The sequence below is a fragment of the Pseudophryne corroboree genome, chromosome 6 (assembly GCF_028390025.1).
Source record: "Pseudophryne corroboree isolate aPseCor3 chromosome 6, aPseCor3.hap2, whole genome shotgun sequence".
In the NCBI taxonomy this organism is placed as follows: Eukaryota; Metazoa; Chordata; class Amphibia; order Anura; family Myobatrachidae; genus Pseudophryne; species Pseudophryne corroboree.
Genome location: NC_086449.1, coordinates 173,031,887 through 173,052,583, shown reverse-complemented (window position 1 = coordinate 173,052,583; position 20,697 = coordinate 173,031,887). Strand labels below are relative to the sequence as shown.

At 42.8% G+C, this 20,697-nt stretch overlaps 2 protein-coding genes across 4 annotated transcripts in view; one reads left to right on the top strand and one right to left on the bottom strand.

Moving 5' to 3' along the window:
• TET3 (tet methylcytosine dioxygenase 3) overlaps positions 1 to 20,697 on the top strand; it is a 130,669-nt gene that overhangs the window by 64,994 nt on the left and 44,978 nt on the right. For all 3 annotated transcript variants that reach the window (XM_063932116.1, XM_063932115.1, XM_063932117.1), the window contains one exon: positions 385 to 2,875. In XM_063932116.1, the coding sequence (XP_063788186.1) occupies positions 385 to 2,875 (2,491 nt within the window). The remainder of the gene's footprint in view (positions 1 to 384; positions 2,876 to 20,697) is intronic.
• The window catches only part of MOB1A (MOB kinase activator 1A), a 340,751-nt gene continuing 325,628 nt past the window's right edge, over positions 5,575 to 20,697 (bottom strand). Inside the window, exon 6 of the mRNA XM_063932120.1 lies at positions 5,575 to 6,328. Coding sequence (XP_063788190.1) covers positions 6,245 to 6,328 — 84 coding nt within the window. The 3' untranslated portion in view covers positions 5,575 to 6,244. The remainder of the gene's footprint in view (positions 6,329 to 20,697) is intronic.

The following is a 20,697-nucleotide window of genomic DNA, read 5'->3' as shown; positions in this document are numbered from 1 at the left end:
TTCAAACATCCTTAAATATGTATTTTATTTGTTTTTAATAAACATTTTGAATTCCTTTCTGTATTTACTCTCATCATGACATGCAATATATATGGTGGCATAGTCACAGCTCTGATTTACCTTCAGATACATCAGTCCTCAAGCACCCACAAAAGGTCATGTTTTCAGGTTTCCTGTCTGAGGAAAGAGGGGTAATTCCTGACCAAACAAAATGGATCAACTCCTGTGTGCATGAGTTAAGAAATTAAGAAACCATGACCTGTTGTGGGAATACCTGAGGGCCAGAGTTGAGAACCACTGAGAAAGATAATTTATTATTATTTTGGTTACTGGTATTATGAAAATCCATTTGATATATTAATGATATGTACTTTGTTTTAACAGAGTTGTTCGGAAAGCACTTCTGTTGATGGACCCGAAACAGACCAAATGGAAACGGGGCCGGTTAATCATGTTGAAGAAGGAAGGTTGAAGCAGGAATGTGATGTTGGGCTACTGAATAGGCGATGTGAAGATTTAGGAAATCGATTGTTAATGGAACCAAATTCGTGGCTGTCTAACACCCCTCTTCCCCAAGATTCTGGTGATAAAATAAATTGGGAAAATTCTTCCATCCTCAATCATGCTGCTACTAACAACAGTTCAAGTCTAGAAGATGCCAAAAACCTAGTAGCGTTTTCTGCTGTGGCCGAGGCCATGTCCTATGGCATACCAGCATCCGGGAATCCCTCAATGGTATCAGTGCAGCTATATGAAAAGTTTAATTATGAAATGAACCGTGAGAGCTCTAACCTCCCTGAAAGCAAAGCCCCATCTTGCCCTGAAGATCTAAATACTTTAAAAGCAGCTCTGGAACTCGCAAAGCATGGCGTGAAGCCACCTAACTGTAACTGTGATGGACCAGAGTGTCCAGACTACCTGGAGTGGCTAGAGAACAAAATCAAATCTGCTGTCAATGACCATCCAGATAGCTCACACCACCATCTGAGTCAAGTCAGCAGAGAGTTGGTTGAGAAGACCTACTCTAAAGAACAGGTGCTTGCCCTTGAAAATAATACAGCAAAATGTCCTTCTGGTGTACTCCCCTTTTCTCAGAATGCATTGAGCATTGCAAAGGAGAAGAATATAAGTCTCCAAACAGCAATTGCCATTGAAGCTCTTACACAACTTTCCTCTGCACTTCCACAGCCAAACAAGGATTGCCCCAAAGGTGCATTACCGGCCTCTTTAGCTCCCAATGATCATCTAAGCTATTTTCCACCTGCTAAGGGTAATCAGGGTCATGTATTACCAATGTCCTGCAATGACCTGTTCCAGAATCCGCAGTCCCAATTATACACTGGTAAAAATGCACTTCCCATGTCGCAGGCCTCTTGGCAAACTACTTGGGAACAAGACAAAAAGGCTACTTATCCAGATAGGCAATACATTCCAGAGGACAATCGCTCTCGTGGTGCTCCCATGCTGCAGAGTCCGATATCTACCCCACAAAAATCTGAATTTATGCAGCAATGGGATCAAGGACCAGAGCAACTAAAAATATCTTCAGATCCTATGACTGGGTTGAAGCAGTTGCTTGGGAATACAGATGATTACATTAAGTCAGTGTTCAAAGGTCCTGAGTCTTTACCCCCAAAAGTTAAAAAGTCAAAAAGCTCTGTAAAGAAAGAAGCAGCAGCAGCAGCAGAGTATTACAAAATGTCACCAACCCAACAACTCTCTCAACTGTTTCAAGAACCAAATTTCCACAAGAGTGCTCAGGTTGCATTACAGCAGCATCTTCACCATAAACGCAACCTCTTTGTAGATTCCAACCCCATGCAGGAAGGTCCACAAGAACAACCCAGTTGGTGGGTGCCAAACTCCCAAAAGGTTCCAAAAACTGCAGATAAACCAGTAAAGGAGAGAAAAAAAAGGGTGCAGTCGCCTTCGCAAAAACAAACTGAGCCGAAAGTTAAACCGCCTCGAAAGCAAATACAGATTAAGAAACCCAGGCAGAAAGATGGCCATGCTGTATTTTTACCAATGAGCCAAATCAAAATAGAAGATTTTCGCCGAGCTGAAAATGGAGACAGTCCGCAACAAGAGAAGACCGATCACTCTTTTCTTAATGACATCAAGTCAATGGTGCTTACACCACAGTCTGCATTACAGGCTAATCTTGACCGCAGATATACTTTAAATACTCAGGAAATGTGCGCTGTAAATCAGCCTAATAATGGGCAAGCCAATGGTTTCTCACTTCATGACGATAATAGCTTTGGTCTTAAAGATACATGCCCCACATCTTCCATGGATGATACCAACTCTAGCTCCGGGCAGAATGACTCTATCAGTCAGCAGGCCAGTGCAGGACATGTTTCTGTTCAAAATGATCTAATTGATGACAAATTTGATGATTTATTTCGTCAGTTTGAAGCACAGTTAGGTAATGGCCTCTCGCTACCAATGACAGAGATGCCACCTCATAATGGTGAAGGTCCCCCAAAGCCAACAATGTCTGAGTCACAGGCCAAACCTACCTTCCCTCCTCAAATGCTACCAACTGAAAACTCCTCAAATTCTGACACCGCTCATTCAGACATGCCTTTACCACAGGAAATGTTGCCGAATTTTGATGGTCTATTTCCATCAAGGCCTAAACAGATCAAAGTTGAGTCTTCTGGTGCTATTACAGTGGTGTCCACCACGTGCTTCTACTCAGACGAAAACCAACAACTTGACGGAACTCCTACCAAAAGTGATCTGCCTTTTAATCCTTCTCTTAGTGGGTTTTTGGAATCTCCATTGAGTTATTTAACTTCTCCGACCAAGAGCTTATTGGACACTCCAGCTAAAAGGGCTCAAGCTGAATTTCCAACATGTACCTGCGTTGGTAAGTACAGTTAATTTATGTTGCATACAGTTTATCCATAACCCCACCTTCTGTAGAACATTTTAGCAGATTTTAAAATTGTTCAGCATACAAAACATCAACAGCCGTCGCTCGCTGAAAATTCCTGCTCCAAGCCTGATATTCTTCTCACCAAAGTCCATATATTTTACAGAGTACCGTAGGGAGACATTACTTTAACTCTGCATTTTATTCAAAGGAACACTAAACAGTAGATGTTTAAAAATAATTCACATAACCACAAAATGTGATTATCTTTTGTTTCCACCCCCAACTACCTGTTCTTTGTACCTACCTGTGCATCTTATAGGTTGTAGACTTTTCCAATGACTATTTTCTGAAGAAAAATTAACAATGCCTTTTAAGTAGAGCTGAATTTTCAATTTGCCTTTCAGAAAAATATATCTGCAAGTGATTCTACAAATATAGCAACAATACTGTGCAGTTACTTAGGGTGTCTGATTGGACATATGCCTGTTGAGCAAAAAATAAAAAGGGGAAGAGGGCATCCTTACTTGTATAGACACATCTCTCTTTTTTAATACCCCAGTGTAGTACTTGGGTAAAGACAGTGGCTCCTAACTCATGGCAGTGGGTAGATTTCAGTGTTTTGTATGTGTGAATGTGGTACCTGATTGGCTGGTCTACTCTACTATCCAATCAGATGCCACATTCATGGTTATATTTTAGACCTGATCATTTTGAATCTCCTTCCTGCAGTGCTGAAATCTCTCAATTGTCCAGGGTTTTGTCAGGGATCAGATAACTTATGGTATATTCCAACGGATGTGCTAGATGGGAGAACTTCCTTTTTTAATACTGGCTGTTGTCACAAGGTGGACAGTCTCTATTGCTAACTTGTTTACCGGGTTAAAGTCTCAGCCATATCCTCAAATTGAAATGTTTAATTTACCATGGCCTTGAAGTGCCTGTGTTTAGTAAACAAGACCTATTCTACAAAAGGTATTTTGCAGTATGCTTAATGCTGCTATGAAATGGCAGATATCACAAAGGCATTATATAGCACTGGGCTTTTGCCTTTTTGTGCCCCTGTAGTGACTTCTAGCAGAGAATGGGAAATACAGCTCTTCTAGAGCAGAGCCTAACAGGTCAAAATACTGAATTAAATGATTTGATATCGGAGGTGTTATTTACGTGACAGTGTTTCTCAGTCACTGCATTCTACGGGATCGTTACAACGATCCTATAATTACTTCAGTCTCCCTTCCGTGTCCTTTTTCGTCAGGTAAGTTGGATAGCCACACAAAAATCATTATGGAGTGATGCCAGTGCAATGTACATATATCTTTGCGAGTGATCGTGAAGCAAGAACAGGGAATACGCTCAAACTATTCTTTCCTCTGTGCCTATTCTTGTTTCCATATTGGTGAAATATCAGTGTGATGAAGAAACAAGTTCTCTCCGTAGGAGTAGTTTTATTCCAGAACAGCCAAAGGATTCAATATTTTGGGGACACCTCTGTGCCTGAGGAAGGGGCAGAGTTACCGAAAAATATTGTACAGTTTGTTGTTGTTGTTGGCATAAAACTACTCCCAGAAGAGATCTTGTTTCCTCATCTGTCTCAGCTGAAGATGCTTAGTTCTTCTGTAGCCATCTGGAAATGGATTGAGGCGCCCACCGGCGGACTTACAAATATCCGCATTTGCGTACAAATGCGCAGCTGTGGTCACAGAACTTTGGATAATCCACCATCTGCTCACGCAGAAAGGCTGCTGGAACGGAGAAGCTGGCTTCCTGTTTTCTGCGTACAAGATTGCAGATGTAGGCTGAAATACGCCCTGAAAACGTCCGCCACTTCCCGTAACCACCCACAAGCTTTGTGAATAAATCCTCACTGTGAGTGACTCCACAAAGGTACCCTGGAGCGTGTGCAGTGCGACCGCGATGCAGGCGCAGTTGGACAAAATTCGCTCAACTACGTAAACATCGGCATTACGTTATCTCTGAAATAGACCCCAAATGCAAATTTCCCCATAGAGATCATTGATTGATTTGTGAATAGCTGACTCTCCTTCTTTCACACGTCGGTAAATGGAACGGAGGAGAGAACCAATTACTAAGCGCCCATGTGCGTATAACCATAACGTATATTTACGAGTGTATGCAGAGCTTTGCCCGGGTGGTCTTCAGTATGCCGGCTGTCGGGATCCCGGCGCACAGTATACCGGCGCCGGGATCCCGACAGCCGGCATACCGACATTTATTCTCTCTCGTGGGGGTCCACGACCCCCCTGGAGGGAGAATAAAATAGCGTAGCGCGCCACCGTGCCCGTAGCATGGCGAGCGCAGCGAGCCCGCAAGGGGCTCATTTGCGCTCGCCACACTGTCAGCCGGCGGTCGGAATCCCGGCGCCGGTATGCTGGTCGCCGGGAGCCCGACCGCCGACATACCGTAGTGAACCCCTTTGCCCTTCCTCCATTGCATTTATTTTTTTGCACTCCGTTAATAGTATTGAAGAATAAAAGTTTAATATAAGCACTCCATGAACTTGGGGAGAAGTTTGCTTTGATTTTGTATGTAGAGCATTCTTTTATTCTATTTCAGCACCTCTCGAGGGATTGTATAGCTCCTAATATCCTACTAGGTTTACAGGTCTAAAAGCAGAGGAAATCCCCACCCTCTTTCTTACTACAAAGTATTAAGTAACCAAATTGTTATACTTTCCAGGATAACTGTACGTCTTTATTGTTTTCCCTTGTTACCAGAACAATGAGTAGCGATAAAAATAGTTTCTGTTCCATGCCATAAACCTTACTAGCATTCGCCTTACTTACGGATAAAAACATGGTCATCTTTACGTTCCTAATAGACACTTCTGATATTGTGGCTGCTTTCCTGTTTGTCGTAGTTTTATGGAAAACTATTTTTGCACAACATTAAAATGATTTTACAAAGGGTTAAAGTGATAGTCATGGGTCCCCAGATGAACTGACAGCTATTCATGCTGTCACTTGGACGCTCTGTAATACTGTACCACAAACCAGGAAACCTTCCAAGGGGTTAATTACCCGCCAGCTGCTCTTGCGAATCAGTGGCTGGCGTCCTGGTTTCCTGGCAACATCCACAACTTGTTTACCACACGTGTTTGTCAACCATTCTCTGAGTCGGAACAGCTGGGTGGTGAACTACGCACTACAGGCGGTCTCTAATAATGTGACAAAGTTTATATGGAATTATTGCAGTACATAATGTCAGATATCACGTGCTCCTGCACTGAAGACGGTTGCCGTGTGCTCTGTACAGTCAGATTAGGAATTACACCTGAGACGGGAGTTGCTGCAGTAACTCTGAGCGGTCAGGATCCAGTCACAGAGCAGCACTTTGAGTCGGTCACCGTTTATATTCAGTTGTCATTGGATTTAGAGCAGAAACCAGATTACATATGTGTGTGTTCTGTTCTCCAGGAAAGCAGGTCTGGAAAAAAGCAAATGTTTTAATAAAGTGATCTTTAAGGGCATGGTCATTTTGTCAAATCCCAGATACATACATTCTTTAGATTCTTTCAGGCATTCTCTCCAATTGATGTGTGGTGCCCGCCCATCACCCCATCTCAGTCAGCTTTTCCATATAAAACATCCATTTGCTGAACTAGTGTAATGTAATTCTTATTTAAAATATATATATATTTATACTTACAATTGGTTGATTATTGCTACAAGAAACTGTTATTCTATAAAATGGTCAATAAAAGGAATAATGTGCATTACCTTTATAAAGAACTGTGACTGAAAACAGGTGTGAACTACAACGTATATAATGTCAAAATTCTATTAGAAAGTGCTGCCATGTTTGCAATGCGACCAGAGCCGCAGCATAAGCCTTTCATGCGACTGCATTGCCCTCTGACCCTACATCTGATGGTCCCAGAAGATGATGATGAACTTAAATTACTTTTTTTTTTTTGCAGAGATTCAGGTGTAAAATGACCATATTGCAATGGTTTCCAAACGTTTCAAATATTTTTTTCACTGCACCCCTAAGCAAAAAGTTTCTTAAGTATTTCAGAAAAAATCTTAAATTATGTTGACTGTTTTTATATGTAATGCTTAGGTTCATTTATGTGGTGAGGGGCAGGATTTGCCTACATATTTATGATTGGAAGCCATAAGTACTGGTGTAGCCTATTACATTAATTAGAAAATTGATTCTGTCGCACTAACCCAGGGCACCCCTACAAGTGCTCTGAGGCACCCCAGGGTGCCACGGCACCCAGTTTCGGAACCACTGCCTTATTTTAGAATGTGTTGTAGAAATAATCCTTAATCAGCGCAGTAAACAGAAAATCTGCAGCTTACGCGACCGCCATACAAATACTTGTAGCATACACATAAATAAATAAATAAATAGTGGCTGTCTATAATAGTGCTTTTTCTGAAAAATATAGACTCTAAATCCAATGGAATTTTATTCAACTGTGTAACACCCTTGGCTTTATTACCCACAATGATGGGGCCAAGTGGTTAGCCTATAAAAAAGGGGAGAACACTTTTATATAACATATAAATATAACATTGCACAATGCAGAAAAGTATCATTAACACAAATTTAGTAAGCTCAAAAAGACTATAATAAAGCTGGAAATCCCTGGCTTATAGCATGTCCGGCTGGTGGTGTGTGGATCAGCCTTAGGAGGTTATGCAATTAGCTCCATTTTTTTTGCCTTTTTTCCCTATTTTTAGGGCGAAAGGGGATTCACCCTATGCAATAGCAGGGCCGGATTGGCGAATCCACATGTTTTACGGTGAAAATGCGGGCCATTTTTCGACGATTTTTAGGCATTTTTCGCCAATGCCTTTTCACTTAAATAAAATAAAAAAACGGTGAAAAGGCATTGGTGAAAATGCCTTCAAAATGGACGAAAGTGGTCCTAATTGAATACTTAGTGGGGCGAATTCATTAGCTCCGAAATGATTGGAGCAAATTGCATATCCCCCGCTTCACCGCCCCATAGTCCGGAATATGGGCAGGTTTGGCAACACACCACCACACAGCTTTGTCTGGTTGCACAAGGGGTCCAGCCAGCGTGGCATAGCGTCCACTTAACGCGTTTTAGATTTAAGGATCCTTTTTCAAGTATGGATCGATCCATCTATATTATGATTTGATTATCTTTTTGAGCTTACTGTGCGTTACTGACACTTTTCCACATTATGCAATATACAGGTTGAGTATCCCATATCCAAATATTCCGAAATACGGAATATTCCGAAATACGGACTTTTTTGAGTGAGAGTGAGATAGTGAAACCTTTGTTTTCTGATGGCTCAATGTACACAAACGTTGTTTAATACACAAAGTTATTAAAAATATTGTATTAAATGACCTTCAGACTGTGTGTATAAGTTGTATATGAAACATAAATGAATTGTGTGAATGTAGACACACTTTGTTTAATGCACAAAGTTATAAAAAATATTGGCTAAAATTACCTTCAGGCTGTGTGTATAAGATGTATATGTAACATAAATGCATTCTGTGCTTAGATTTAGGTCCCATCACCATGATATCTCATTGTGGTATGCAATTATTCCAAAATATGGAAAAATCCCATATCCAAAATACCTCTGGTCCCAAGCATTTTGGATAAGGGATACTCAACCTGTATTCTGTTTTATATTTGTATGTTAATTGTGTTCTCCCTTTTTTTTTTTTTTTTTTTTGAAGTCTAACTTTTGGCCCCATCCTTTTGGGTAAAAACAGACCTAAGGGTGTTACGCAGTTGAATATTCCATTGGATTGTCAGTCTATGAATGGTATCCAAATACCTGCTGTCATTGACTGTGGGGTCGTTGCTTCTCCGAGGCTATCCTATTAGCCCCCGATAAGCCGGCATGAGCTGCATCTTATTGGGGATTTTGTTTCTCCTGTCTCAGGCAGGCAAAGCAAAATCCCAAATAAGCGCCGGCTTTTCGAGACTGCAGCTGCCAAAACGCACAGGTTTCACGGAACGTGTGTGTTTTCGCACTAAAATTAGTTTTGTTTTGTTTTTTTGTTTTTTTATTATTAATGGAGATCTAATTGGATACCCCATAAAAAAAATATATTGTTTTTTGATCCCGATGTTTCATCGCAGGTACTTGGATACCCCCTATATCTTTCAGAAAAAGATGTATAGAAATTCACCATTTATTAATTTATTTAAACCATTACCTTGTAGAGCAGTGAGGTGGTAGTCCCTTCTGGACTAATTGTTTCATTCACTGACTGTGTAGTGGCCATACTATCAGTCAAGGGCTGATAAGGATCTGTCAGCAGGATTAAAGTGGGATGCCCTACAATGCTGTATACTTGGGGTAACTCAAGGTTCAACATGTCAGGTAGTTGCTGTCTATACCCAACACTAAATCACACACATCTGCCTTCTGCTTCAGTAGTGAGTTGAAAGGTCAGGTTCTTTTGAGGTAGCAGAACTCGGGAGTCATAATTTTCTCAAAAGCGATGCAAAAAATCATTTGTGCAAAAAAAAAAAGAGCAAAGTGCAGATATTATTTTGAATTAATGGATAATGATTTAAATTAATGCATATCAGAGACTATAAACGTAGCTGGCTTTTTTTTTTGCACATTTTCTATTCTTCCTCAAATTGTATCTGGTATCTGTCTTACTACTGATCCCAAAAAGTCTTGGAAATGTAAAATAACAATACCTAAAGTATTGTCCCCATTAACCCTTCATCTCAGTGGATGTGTGAGGCTCATCTCCTCGTCACCCGTAGTGGACAAATAGAAAGTTCCCTCTTTCAAACTACAGTATGTGCCCCCATAGATGTTATTGTTTGCTGAACAGTGAACTACTAAACTGCAGAAAATAGTCCAGGGATGGGGGAAGATCCAGGGAATGCAGGGGCACCCACATTTGAAAGAGAGCGTTCCCTATTTGAAATGATGCGGCCTCCTAGTGGCCATTGTTTATTCATCACCCAACAAAATTACCCTGTGCTGTGAAAAACATGTTTTCCATTTATGTGTATGGATCAAGCCCATAATTGCACCTGTACATATGGTGGCATCCATATATTGTCTCCTTAGCAGCTATTGTCTGGTCACCCAGCACTTTGTAAAAAAAAAAAAAAAGTGTATTCCATAGATAAAGGGTGGGTACTTATACTGGCCCACATACAGATAGAGGCACCTAACAAAGTGGGATCAGTCCAGTTAGCCACACACACATTCCAGACGTTACGGCGGCCCTAATTTGCACAAAAGTGCTCGTTCACCTATAGGGCTCCTAGCAATTTTGTGCAATTTCAGGCTGAAACCAGCTCGTGAAGGGTGTGAGATTGAGTGCCGTTGCTGGCGTTGAAATGATGTGTGTGTGTGTGACAGACAATTCAGCAGCGAAGGGTTAATAACAAGTGATAATTATGAAATTATTCGCCTCCCCTTTGTATTAAGATTTGGTTTGAGCACATTATTTTGTAATTATAGGTGCAAGTCCATAGGAACTAATGTGCTTTTAGCTAGTATATATATCAAGTATATTCTATAAAATTATATGTTTAACTGGTTGCTATGGGCAACTCCTCTACTGCTCCACTCCACTCTTTAGAAAGCTTAATACATCTCCCCACATAATCTTCCCCCAAGGCCGAAGTCACTTAAGATTGCAGCAGCTTTTCCACCAGGATTGGTCTTTATTTGCTCTATCTATGTTTGACAAGTGTTAGGTCCTGCAGTGAGGGAATATTTTTAGGATGAGGGGAACACTTTCAATTTGTCTAATTGAATCATAGACTCTTCCTCTACTTGGTAGGTACTTGCTCTCTAAGAACCAAGATTTATTATATCCGTTTTTTTCAGCAATGTCTTACATAGTGTTTGCATCCCCTATAACCGAACTACATAGCAATCAATTTGCCAGCTGTTGGGTTCCCGGTTCTCAGGATACAGACGCTGGAATCCCGTCAGCTGACCATTCCGACAGCCAGAATCCCGGCGCACAGGGGCTATTCCCACTTGTCCACCCAGTGTGGCGAGCGCAGTGAGCCCGCATGGGGAATCTTGGCGCTCACTCTGTTGCCGGCATTCTGGTGGGCGGGATGCAGCTGTTGGGATCTTGACAGACGGAATCCCGCCCCTCGGTAAATAGTGTGTAACACGGTCATAGTTGTCCTACTCTTTACTCTGTTTGGGGAGGACAGGCTACTCTTGACAAAATCACAATTTAGACATTCGCTCAGTATGGCTTATAATGGACTGGAGAATGATCTGGATGGCTTACTGCTGGTTCTGTCCTCACATGTCACTTACCTACTGACATAGTCACAGAGTGGACATATCACTGCTTTCTGCAAGATCAGGGGTCTCGTGTCCTCATGCTGTGACTGCTCCAGTGATTAGATTTGACCTATGTAAGGTCCCATCGTGATATGATTGTAAAGAAGTGGGAGGAACATCATTGATGGGATGTAATGGCATCCGAGTTTGCCAGAGGTGCAGATTGTTGGCCGAACTTGGACATTTTTTTAAAAAGTGGCACGCATTTACAAGTCAAAACCATGCCTTGTAAAACACTGTTGCTTTAAAAATATGTCAGCGTTAGGCCGACATCCCGGCAAACGTATATGCCAATACATCATGCCGTATATATGTCAGTAATACACTATGTAGACAAAAGTGATTGGACACTGACAGCAGATAGATCAACAAGATTTTATTGACGTCCGTACTTTGTAGGTATACCATGTGCAGTGAACATAGGTGTGCGCAGGGGGGGTGCCTGGTGCGCACAGGCACCCCCTAATGTCTGCCACTCCGATCTCACATGCCTGATACAGTGATCGCCGAGCAGGCTGATTACTGTACCCTCTGCGCTGCACCCTGTTAGGACTGCATTACTGACTGGACGACTGGGTTAATCAAGTGTGCCACTGCCACCGGCTTTCAAACTCCCGGCTCCACCTCCATGTACAAAAACAGCGTGATGTGATTATGTCATGCTGCTTGCACACCCACCCGTCACACGCCCACCTCTCTCCTTCTATTCTATGCCAATGCCAGCCACTGATGATCAGCATGCAGCCAGCTTTCCTCTTAGGAAGGCAAATTCAATACTGGCAGGCGGTCGGCAGCAGCATTGACACGTCACTCGTTTTTTCAGCTGCAGCAGTACCATACTTGCCTACCTGACCCTCCCCATGAGGGAGAAAATGCTCTGTTCCTGGACTTTCCTGGTAATGTATGATTGCCATCACCTGTGGTGAGCTAGTTAATTGATAAGAAAGGTGTTTCACCACAGGTGATGGCAATCATACATTACCAGGAAAGTCCAGGAACAGAGCATTTTCTCCCTCATGGAGAGGGTCAGGTAGGCAAGTATGAGCAGTACTAGTCTGCGACTGTCAGTGAGTGACTGACTTGTAAATAAGCTGCTGCAGCTTGCAGGTGAAAGTGAGGGGGAGCCAGACCAGGCTGAGGAGGAGCAGTGTAATTGCAGTGAGTGCCATCAGGGGTGTTTGTTTGGTGCACACCACAACATATGACAATGTGTCTGCTTTATTAGGATTAGTACAAGGGTGGATATTTTATATTGCGTTGACCATCAATAGATAGTGCTAGACACGCCCAAAAGGCGGTGCTAGACACACCCCTCCGATGGTGCACCCCCTAATAAAATGTGCTGTGCACACCTATGGCAGTGAATACTGTGGACACCCTTCTTGGCAAACTGTCCCAAGTTCCTGGACAACAACAGGCTTTATGTTTTGCCATTCCACCGTAAGTACAATGACCAACTGTCACACTGAAGAAGGTTGAGTCTGCCTAGAATGCATCTGTAGCTCCAATTTGTCCCAGAGGCTCTCAGTAGGGTTAAGATCTGGACTCTGAGCTGGCCAGTCCATCCGGGTTACCAAATTTTCTGTATACCGGTCCAGTGTTGCCCTGGAAACATGACAGGGGGCATTGTCCTCCTGATAAAAACATTTGTTGTTTCTGTAGAACTTCTACAATTTAGGGAGCACAGAGTTATCAAGAACAAATTTATACTTCTCAGAGTTAATGTGACCACGCATTACTATTAGTGGACCCATGCCAAACCATCTAAAACAGCACCACAGCATGACGCTACCACCTCCATGCTTTCCTGTAGGTACTGTACACTCTGGCAATCGTCTAACCCAAACACATCCATCTGATCTGATCACTCCATAAGACTCGCTACCATTGTTCCACTGTCTGTTTTTTGCCCACTTTACACCATCGTAAGCGCTGGGCTGCATTCTTTTTGATCAGAGGTTTATGAGCAGCTGTTCGCCCATAATATACCTCACTACAAAATGTTCTTTTCAAAACCGACACATTAGTGGCCATTTGGAACTCGTGTGCAATGCTATGCATGGTACTATTCCCTGTTCTTCCACACTCTCCGGTCCGGGCTTGCGGTTTTGGGGGTCTTCCAGGGCGAGGTGCATTCCCACAATAACCAGTCTCTTCCACGCATTAATGACAAAAGACAGTGGATTTAGGAACCTTCCTAACATCCGCAATGCTTCTCACACTTATACCTCAGAGCGAGCTGCCTACAATCATCCTCTCTTCAAACTGTTAGCTCCTTTTGGCAAGCCATTCGATTAGCAAACAATCTAATCAGTGCCCCACTACCCATTTTATACCGTCACGATTGCGTGTCTGCTTCAGGAGCACACCAATTCACTTGCGTGGGGGTGTCTGATCACTTTTGTTATCATAGTGTAGTTATACTTTTTAACAAAGCCATAGGCATGCGCAAGGTCTTTGTGAGGTGTGTGCGTGACATATCCAAACACCGAAACCCCCCTGACATAAACGGTTCTGGTATGAATGGTTGACATTCATTAAGTCGACCACTATTGGTCGACATAGACATGATCGACATGGACTAATAGTCGGCACATGAAACTGGACTACACAGGACATGTCGACATGGATTTTTTAACTGGTTTTTGTCATTTTTTCCCGTAACATGACCAGGAACCCCAATTAGTGTACCGCGTCCCCTTCCCGCTGCGCTCGGCACAGGTTACCGTTCCCAATCGTAGTCCATGTGGATGGTAAAGTATGAAAAAGTTTAAAATCTATTTAAAAAAATGTAAAAAAAGCTATAAACTGTTACCGACATAGGGGTATATGCAATTGCGGTCGAATTCCGGCTGGAATTCGACCGTTTTTTAATTCGACACAATTCGACAGTCAGACACCCTGCCGCCGGGACCCGAATTCGACATATTCAATAAAAAAGGGATTCGACAGTCCCGCTGTCGAAAAATGGACCAATTGACGGATATGTGCGTCCTGGATTCGACTTTTTGGACGGCACAAAACTGTTTAAAAAAAAACAGAAAAAAAATGCGTGGGGTCCCCCCTCCTAAGCATAACCAACTCGGGCTCTTTGAGCCGGTCCTGGTTGTAAAAATAAGGGGGGGAAATTGACAGGGATCCCCCGTATTTTTACAACCAGCACCAGGCTCTGCGTCCGGTCCTGGTGCAAAAAATACGGGGGACAAAAAGCGTAGGGGTCCCCCGTATTTTTAACACCAGCACCGGGCTTCACTAGCTGGAGAGATAATGCCACAGCCGGGGGACACTTTTATACTGGTCCCTGCGGCCGTGGCATCAAATCCCCAACTAAGTACCCTGGAGGAGTGGAGACCCCTTAAATCAAGGGGTCCCCCCCCTCCAGCCACCGAAGGGCTAGGGGTGAAGCCTGAGGCTGTCCCCCCCCATCCAAGGGCTGCGGATGGGGGGCTGATAGCCTTGTGTCAAATAAGAGTATTGTTATTTGTAGCAGAACTACAAGTTCCAGCAAGCCTCCCCCACAAGCTGGTACTTGGAGAACCACAAGTACCAGCATGCGGGGGTGAAACGGGCCCGCTGGTACCTGTAGTTCTACTGCAAAAGAAATACCCAAATAAAAACAGTACATGCACACCGTGATTGTATAACTTTATTACATACATGCACACCTACTTACCTATGTTCACACGAGGTTCGGTCCCCTTCTCCAAGTAGAATCCACGGTGTACCTGAAAATAAAATTATACTCGCCAAAATCCAGTGTAGATCTGTCCTCTTCTGTTTTGTAATCCACGTACTTGGCAAAAAAAGAAAACGCATTTACCCGGACCACGCACTGAAAGGGGTCCCATGTTTACACATGGGACCCCTTTCCCCGACTGCTGAGACCCCCCGTGACTCCTGAAGATAATGGAGCGGCTGTGCGATGTGCTGTCTGACAGCTCAGACGCGCACAGCCAATCAGGAGAGTGCCATGACGTGGCGCTCCCTGATTGGCTGAAGGGACCCTCTGTGACAGGAGTCACGGGGGGTCCCGGCATTCGGGGAAAGGGGTCCGATGTGTAAACATGGGACCCCTTTCAGTGTGTGGTCCGGGTTATGCGGTTTGTTTTTTTGCCAAGTACGTGGATTACAAAACAGAAGAGGACCGATCTACACTGGATTTTGGTGAGTATAATTTTATTTTCAGGTACACCGTGGATTCTACTTGGGGAAGTGGACTGAACCTCGTGTCAACATAGGTAAGTATGTGTGTGTCGGCATGTATGTAATAAAGTTTTACTTTCACGGTGTGCGTGAGTTCTGTTTTTATTTGGGTATTTTTTTTGTAGTAGAACTGCAGGTACCAGCGGGCCCGTTTCCCCCCCGCATGCTGGTACTTGTGGTTCTCCAACTACCAGCTTGCGGGGGAGGCTTGCTGGGACTTGTAGTTCTGCTACAAAAAACAATATTTTTTCTTTGTGTCACTTGGCTATCAGCCTCCCATCTGCAGCCCATGGATGGGGGGGACAGCCTCTGGCTTCACCCCTGGCCCGTGGGTGGCCAGGGGTGACTAGTTAGTGATTTAATGCCAGGGCCGCAGGGACTGATATAAAAGTGTCCCCCGGATGTGGCATTATCTCTCTGACTAGTGGAGCCCGGTGCTGGTGTTAAAAATACGGGGGACCCCTACGATTTTTGTCCCCCGTATTTTTGGCACCAGGACCGGACGCAGAGCCCAGTGCTGGTTGTGAAAATACGGGGGATCCCCTGTAATTCTCCCCCCCCCCCCCCCCCCCCGTATTTTTACAACCAGGACCGGCTCAAAGAGCCCGAGGCTGGTTATGCTTAGGAGGGGGGACCCCACGCATTTTTTTTTCTTGATTTTAAACCATTCCCACCCCTTCCCACTGAAAACCATGCTCTGACCTCTCCATATTATTTGTCAGTTAAAAAAAATAATAATATTCTTTTAAAAAATATATAAATAATACTTGTGTCTCCTAATAGACAAACCAAGTACATAATCCCTTCTAATATAAATAGATATGCCATTAGCAATAAAAAAAACACACAAAAAAAACATGTTTTTATTTTTTTTTATTAGATTCCGCCAGCAAAGTGAGGCGGAATGAAATTGACAAAATTACTGTCGAAAAGCACTGTTGTCGAATCGACATTCTTCAACTGAATATACTTTTGTCGAAAAGCCGCATTTTTACCATTGCAGACATGTCGAATTTGACAACTGTCGAATTTCAAAAAGTTGAATCTGAAACGTCCGGTTTTTTTTTTGTCGAAAAGTACTGTATTGCATTGTCGAAAAAAAATTTGTGTTGAAAATGCCCCGTTTTTCGACATTTGCGGCAATTCGATCGCAATTGCATATTATTATTATTATTATTATTATCATTTATTTATATGGCGCCACAAGGGTTCCGCAGCGCCCAATTACAGAGTACATATGCACATAATCAAAACAGTGACTTACAGTTGAAATCAATTTTGGACAAGTACAGGGTAACTAAGCATAACTACACCAGTAAATGACAGAGATAAGTTCCAGGTGGCCCAAAAACTGTGATTTGGGCAGTTGAGAATTATTAAAGAAGAAAAGGGTGAGCACATGAGGGAAGAGGGCCCTACATATACCCCATAGACTACCCACCTCTTCCTGGGTGCCAGCGTGCAGATCCTAGTGGATCATCAAACACATTAAAAGACCAGGGACTGCAGTGTGTAGGTAAGGAAAGGGAAGTCGAGTTCTGATGTCATCAACTTAAGAACCTGTTCCTACATGCAAGCAATTCAGTGGGAATCCTTACTAGGTCATTGCAACAACAACGCTGAGAGAAATGCTCCCCCGGAGATACAGTAGCACAGAAAGTGGCAGTGGTGCGACTAATTAAAAAATTATGATCTGATTTTTATTTATTTATTTTTGTGGTGTTCCCATTCTATTGTAAAATAATAAATAAATAAAATACAGATTTGTCCATTTATAGGTAATGCCGGTATCATTCCTGTCACAACTCATTGTCATTGAGTACTATGATGGTATGCACATTTGTAAGAAAGAGCAAAACATTTCATTAATAACAGTAGCACGTAGTACTGCCACAAAAACACATACCAGTACAGAATACGGCACTTTGGCCAGTTTCCAGTAACTTTTAAACATTCTGTCCTGCAAATCTGAGGCACTACGTCTAGAGTACGCTGCTGTAGAGTCTGTATATACTTTTCTAGAAATACAGCGTTGTGCCTTTTCCTCTTCCTTCCTCAGTGTAGAGAGTCCCAGTACATGTTTTATCTCCACATTCCATTGCTGGCGATATGCTGGCACATAATACATAGATCACTAACCCGTCATTCCTCTGGAATCCTCCACTAAATAGGAGACTGAAGGTGGATGAATTCCCTAAGCAGCCTTCCTCAGCAGTGACTACTGGCGACTGTGTCTCAATGGAGGTTATCACAGAGGGTGGCATCACATTTCAGGTGCTTGCATGTAAGGGCTTTTCTCTAGTATATTGGTTTAACCTGGGTACACACTAGTCGATCCTGGATCGTAGTCTCCAGCACGACCGGCAGACTGATATATCGGCTGTCCACCCACACTGAACGATTTATTGCGTGACTGGTGCAATATATCGTTCAGTGGCCACATCCAGGAGCTAGCAGTCGTTCAAGATATCTTCTGATCTGCCTGCACTACAAACAGATCTGAAGGCGCGATGAACGACCCGCAGGAGCATGCAATAGTCCACGCTGGGCAATGTGCAAGAGATGTTGGTCTGATCTACAAGAGCGTTAGGAAAACCCGTTCAAATGTATTCATACTTTGTTACCATCTCCTGGTACATTCAGATAAAGATGAATACTTAGATTTATTTTTGAGCATACATAAATATATTAAAAGTGGTTTATAAGTAACTCTGTCTGTTACTAGTAGAGCATAAATAATGCTGATTCTTCAAGCCCAATTCACTAACACCCATGGTGGTATTAGTTGTAGTCATATACAGAGAGTTGCTTTTTTTGAAATCCCATTTGAGTTTGTTTGATAGGAGGGTAACATTAACATTATCCTGATTTCAGTCTTCTGCAGTTTGCATTACGGTTCTTATTACCTAAGAGAGTGCACTGTTATTTATTAGATGGGCAGTTCATACAGTCTATATAGATGTAGACACATTTGTTTAAATGTAAACACCACCGTTATGTTCCATATGACTGTTAACTATTGTTAATGTTTGTATGGCACTACCATGTCATTCAGAGCTTTATATATAAAAAACAAGTGTCCTGACTGATCAATGCTCAGCCCAAACCCCTAGAAAGCCCTAGACCTAGAAACATGACATTAAGGAAGCATATTCCTTCCATGAAATAAGCACGCCACTGCTAAGGACTTGACACCTTGGGGGGAATTCAAATGTTATCGCCTCTGATCTCCCGTCTAAAGTGATGGGAGATCACAGGAGGCGATATTCATTTGATGCCCACTTTCGCACTGATCGTGTCCTTCCGTGTCAGGTTTAGCCACGTAAAGCAGCTAAACCCGACTAAACTAATAGGTGTGATCTGTAAAAGTGCCGTTTAGATGCCCAAACGGATTACTTTTCACACATTTCAGCTCGTCGCCCCCGGCGGGAGCAGACTGAAATGTAGACTTCTGCAGCTGTTTGTGCCCGAACAGAGCTATATTTGAGTATCTCTGTTGAGCGCCATCTAGTGGCTGCCGGCATCAATAGCATTTAAATCTTGCCCCACAACTAGGTTTTTCTTTTTGGATACTTCACTTTGTATTTGGGTTTTTCATTTTCTCGAACATAGCAATTTTGGTCATAATTCATAAGAATATTAAAGCGGAGATGGTGCCATTTTCCTCATCATAGGAGACAGAGACCCTCTCCTATCTCATGTATGACACTCAGCTAATGGCTAGGGAGGTGCGTGAGCTAATTGTGAGGCACATGGTGGACTACTGCGAGGACTTCTCCATCGTGTCCCATGACAGTGAGGGGGACAACTACATCGGCTCCGCTGAGTACTTCCTTAACTTGTCCCAACCCTGTACATATGGGTGTTTTTGCGAACTGGTTGAGGCTGGGTAACTGTTTGAGTTTCTTTGAGGTTTACTTCAATGGTGACTGAGAGTCTTAGTGCTGAATGTTTCCCTGAGGGGAGGCTACGCTTTAGGCATGACCTCTAAGCGCCATTTCTATGCGTACCTACCACGTGATCTTCAATAGGTGTCCACCACACCACCCTACCCCCAGCCTGACTCTGAATCACACTTCTCACAGGCATCACCTCTTCCTGTCCCCAAGAAGGCTCTTGCCAAAGGTCGTGCCAGAACCACGGACGCTAAAAGAAGGAAACTACTTCAGAATGCGGCAAGGAAATATGCGCAGAGTAAGCCTGCAGTGCACCATGCTGCGGTGGTCAAGTACCAACAATACCCCGAGGTGCACAGAGCAGCACCGTCTCAATCCAGGAAGTAGAAAGCTAGCACTTCCTTGAAAGGTCAAGGCTTACTCAGGCATGGCGTATAAGTGAAGTTAACATGGGGAAAAAAGAAAACAAGGTCTACCCAGGCGCAGCTAGGCACATTAGCTATTTTGTCTGTGTATATAAAATATATATATATATATAATTATGCATAATAAACCCTAATTGATGCCCAACCATAACATTCATTCTGTACAAGTCTACAACTGGATTACATATGTGTGTGTGTGTGTGTGTGTGTGTGTGTGTATATATATATATATATATATATATATATATATATATATATATATATATATATATAATTTGTGGATGGCAGGAGCACCTTATGCCAGCAATAGCCTTTAACAGACCTAGGCAGCAATGCAAGATACACATACATGTTAACATGTTAGCAATTTAGCTTCCTCGCCTGCTCTGTCCTCGTAGATTTTACCCTTGAACTTGAGCCTGTGCTGCTATAAATGTCTGCATGAAGGGTGTGACTGTGTGCGCAAAACCATCCGTGACCGGATTTCTTCTCCAGGAATGCTGCAGCAGAGACATCTGCTCTGTGTAAGACATTCCTCCAACAGCCAAGGGGGGTCATCACACAGTATATCTGCATTGCTGCTTGCTGTACTACAGCACCACTCATCACTGTTATTAGCCCTGTCATACAATAAACAGGGAGCAGCTTTAAGCGGTTTGGAATTATTTCAGGCTTTATCTGCTTATATCAAATGTCACGTGAGTGCATGTGTTTGTCAATAAAAAGCTATATGTCTGTTTTTCCTTTCAAGTTGATTTTTTGAATTTATTATTGTGAAATAACAAGGTCTAATTTTATTGTACATTGTGAAAATGCCATTTAATTGCCGTATTATAGTACAGGTTGAGTATCTCATATCCAAATATTTCAAAATACAGAATATTCCGAAATACAGAATTTTTTGAGCGAGATAGTGAAACCTTTGTTTTCTGATGACTCAGTGTACACAAACTTTGTTTAATACACAGTTATTCAAAATATTG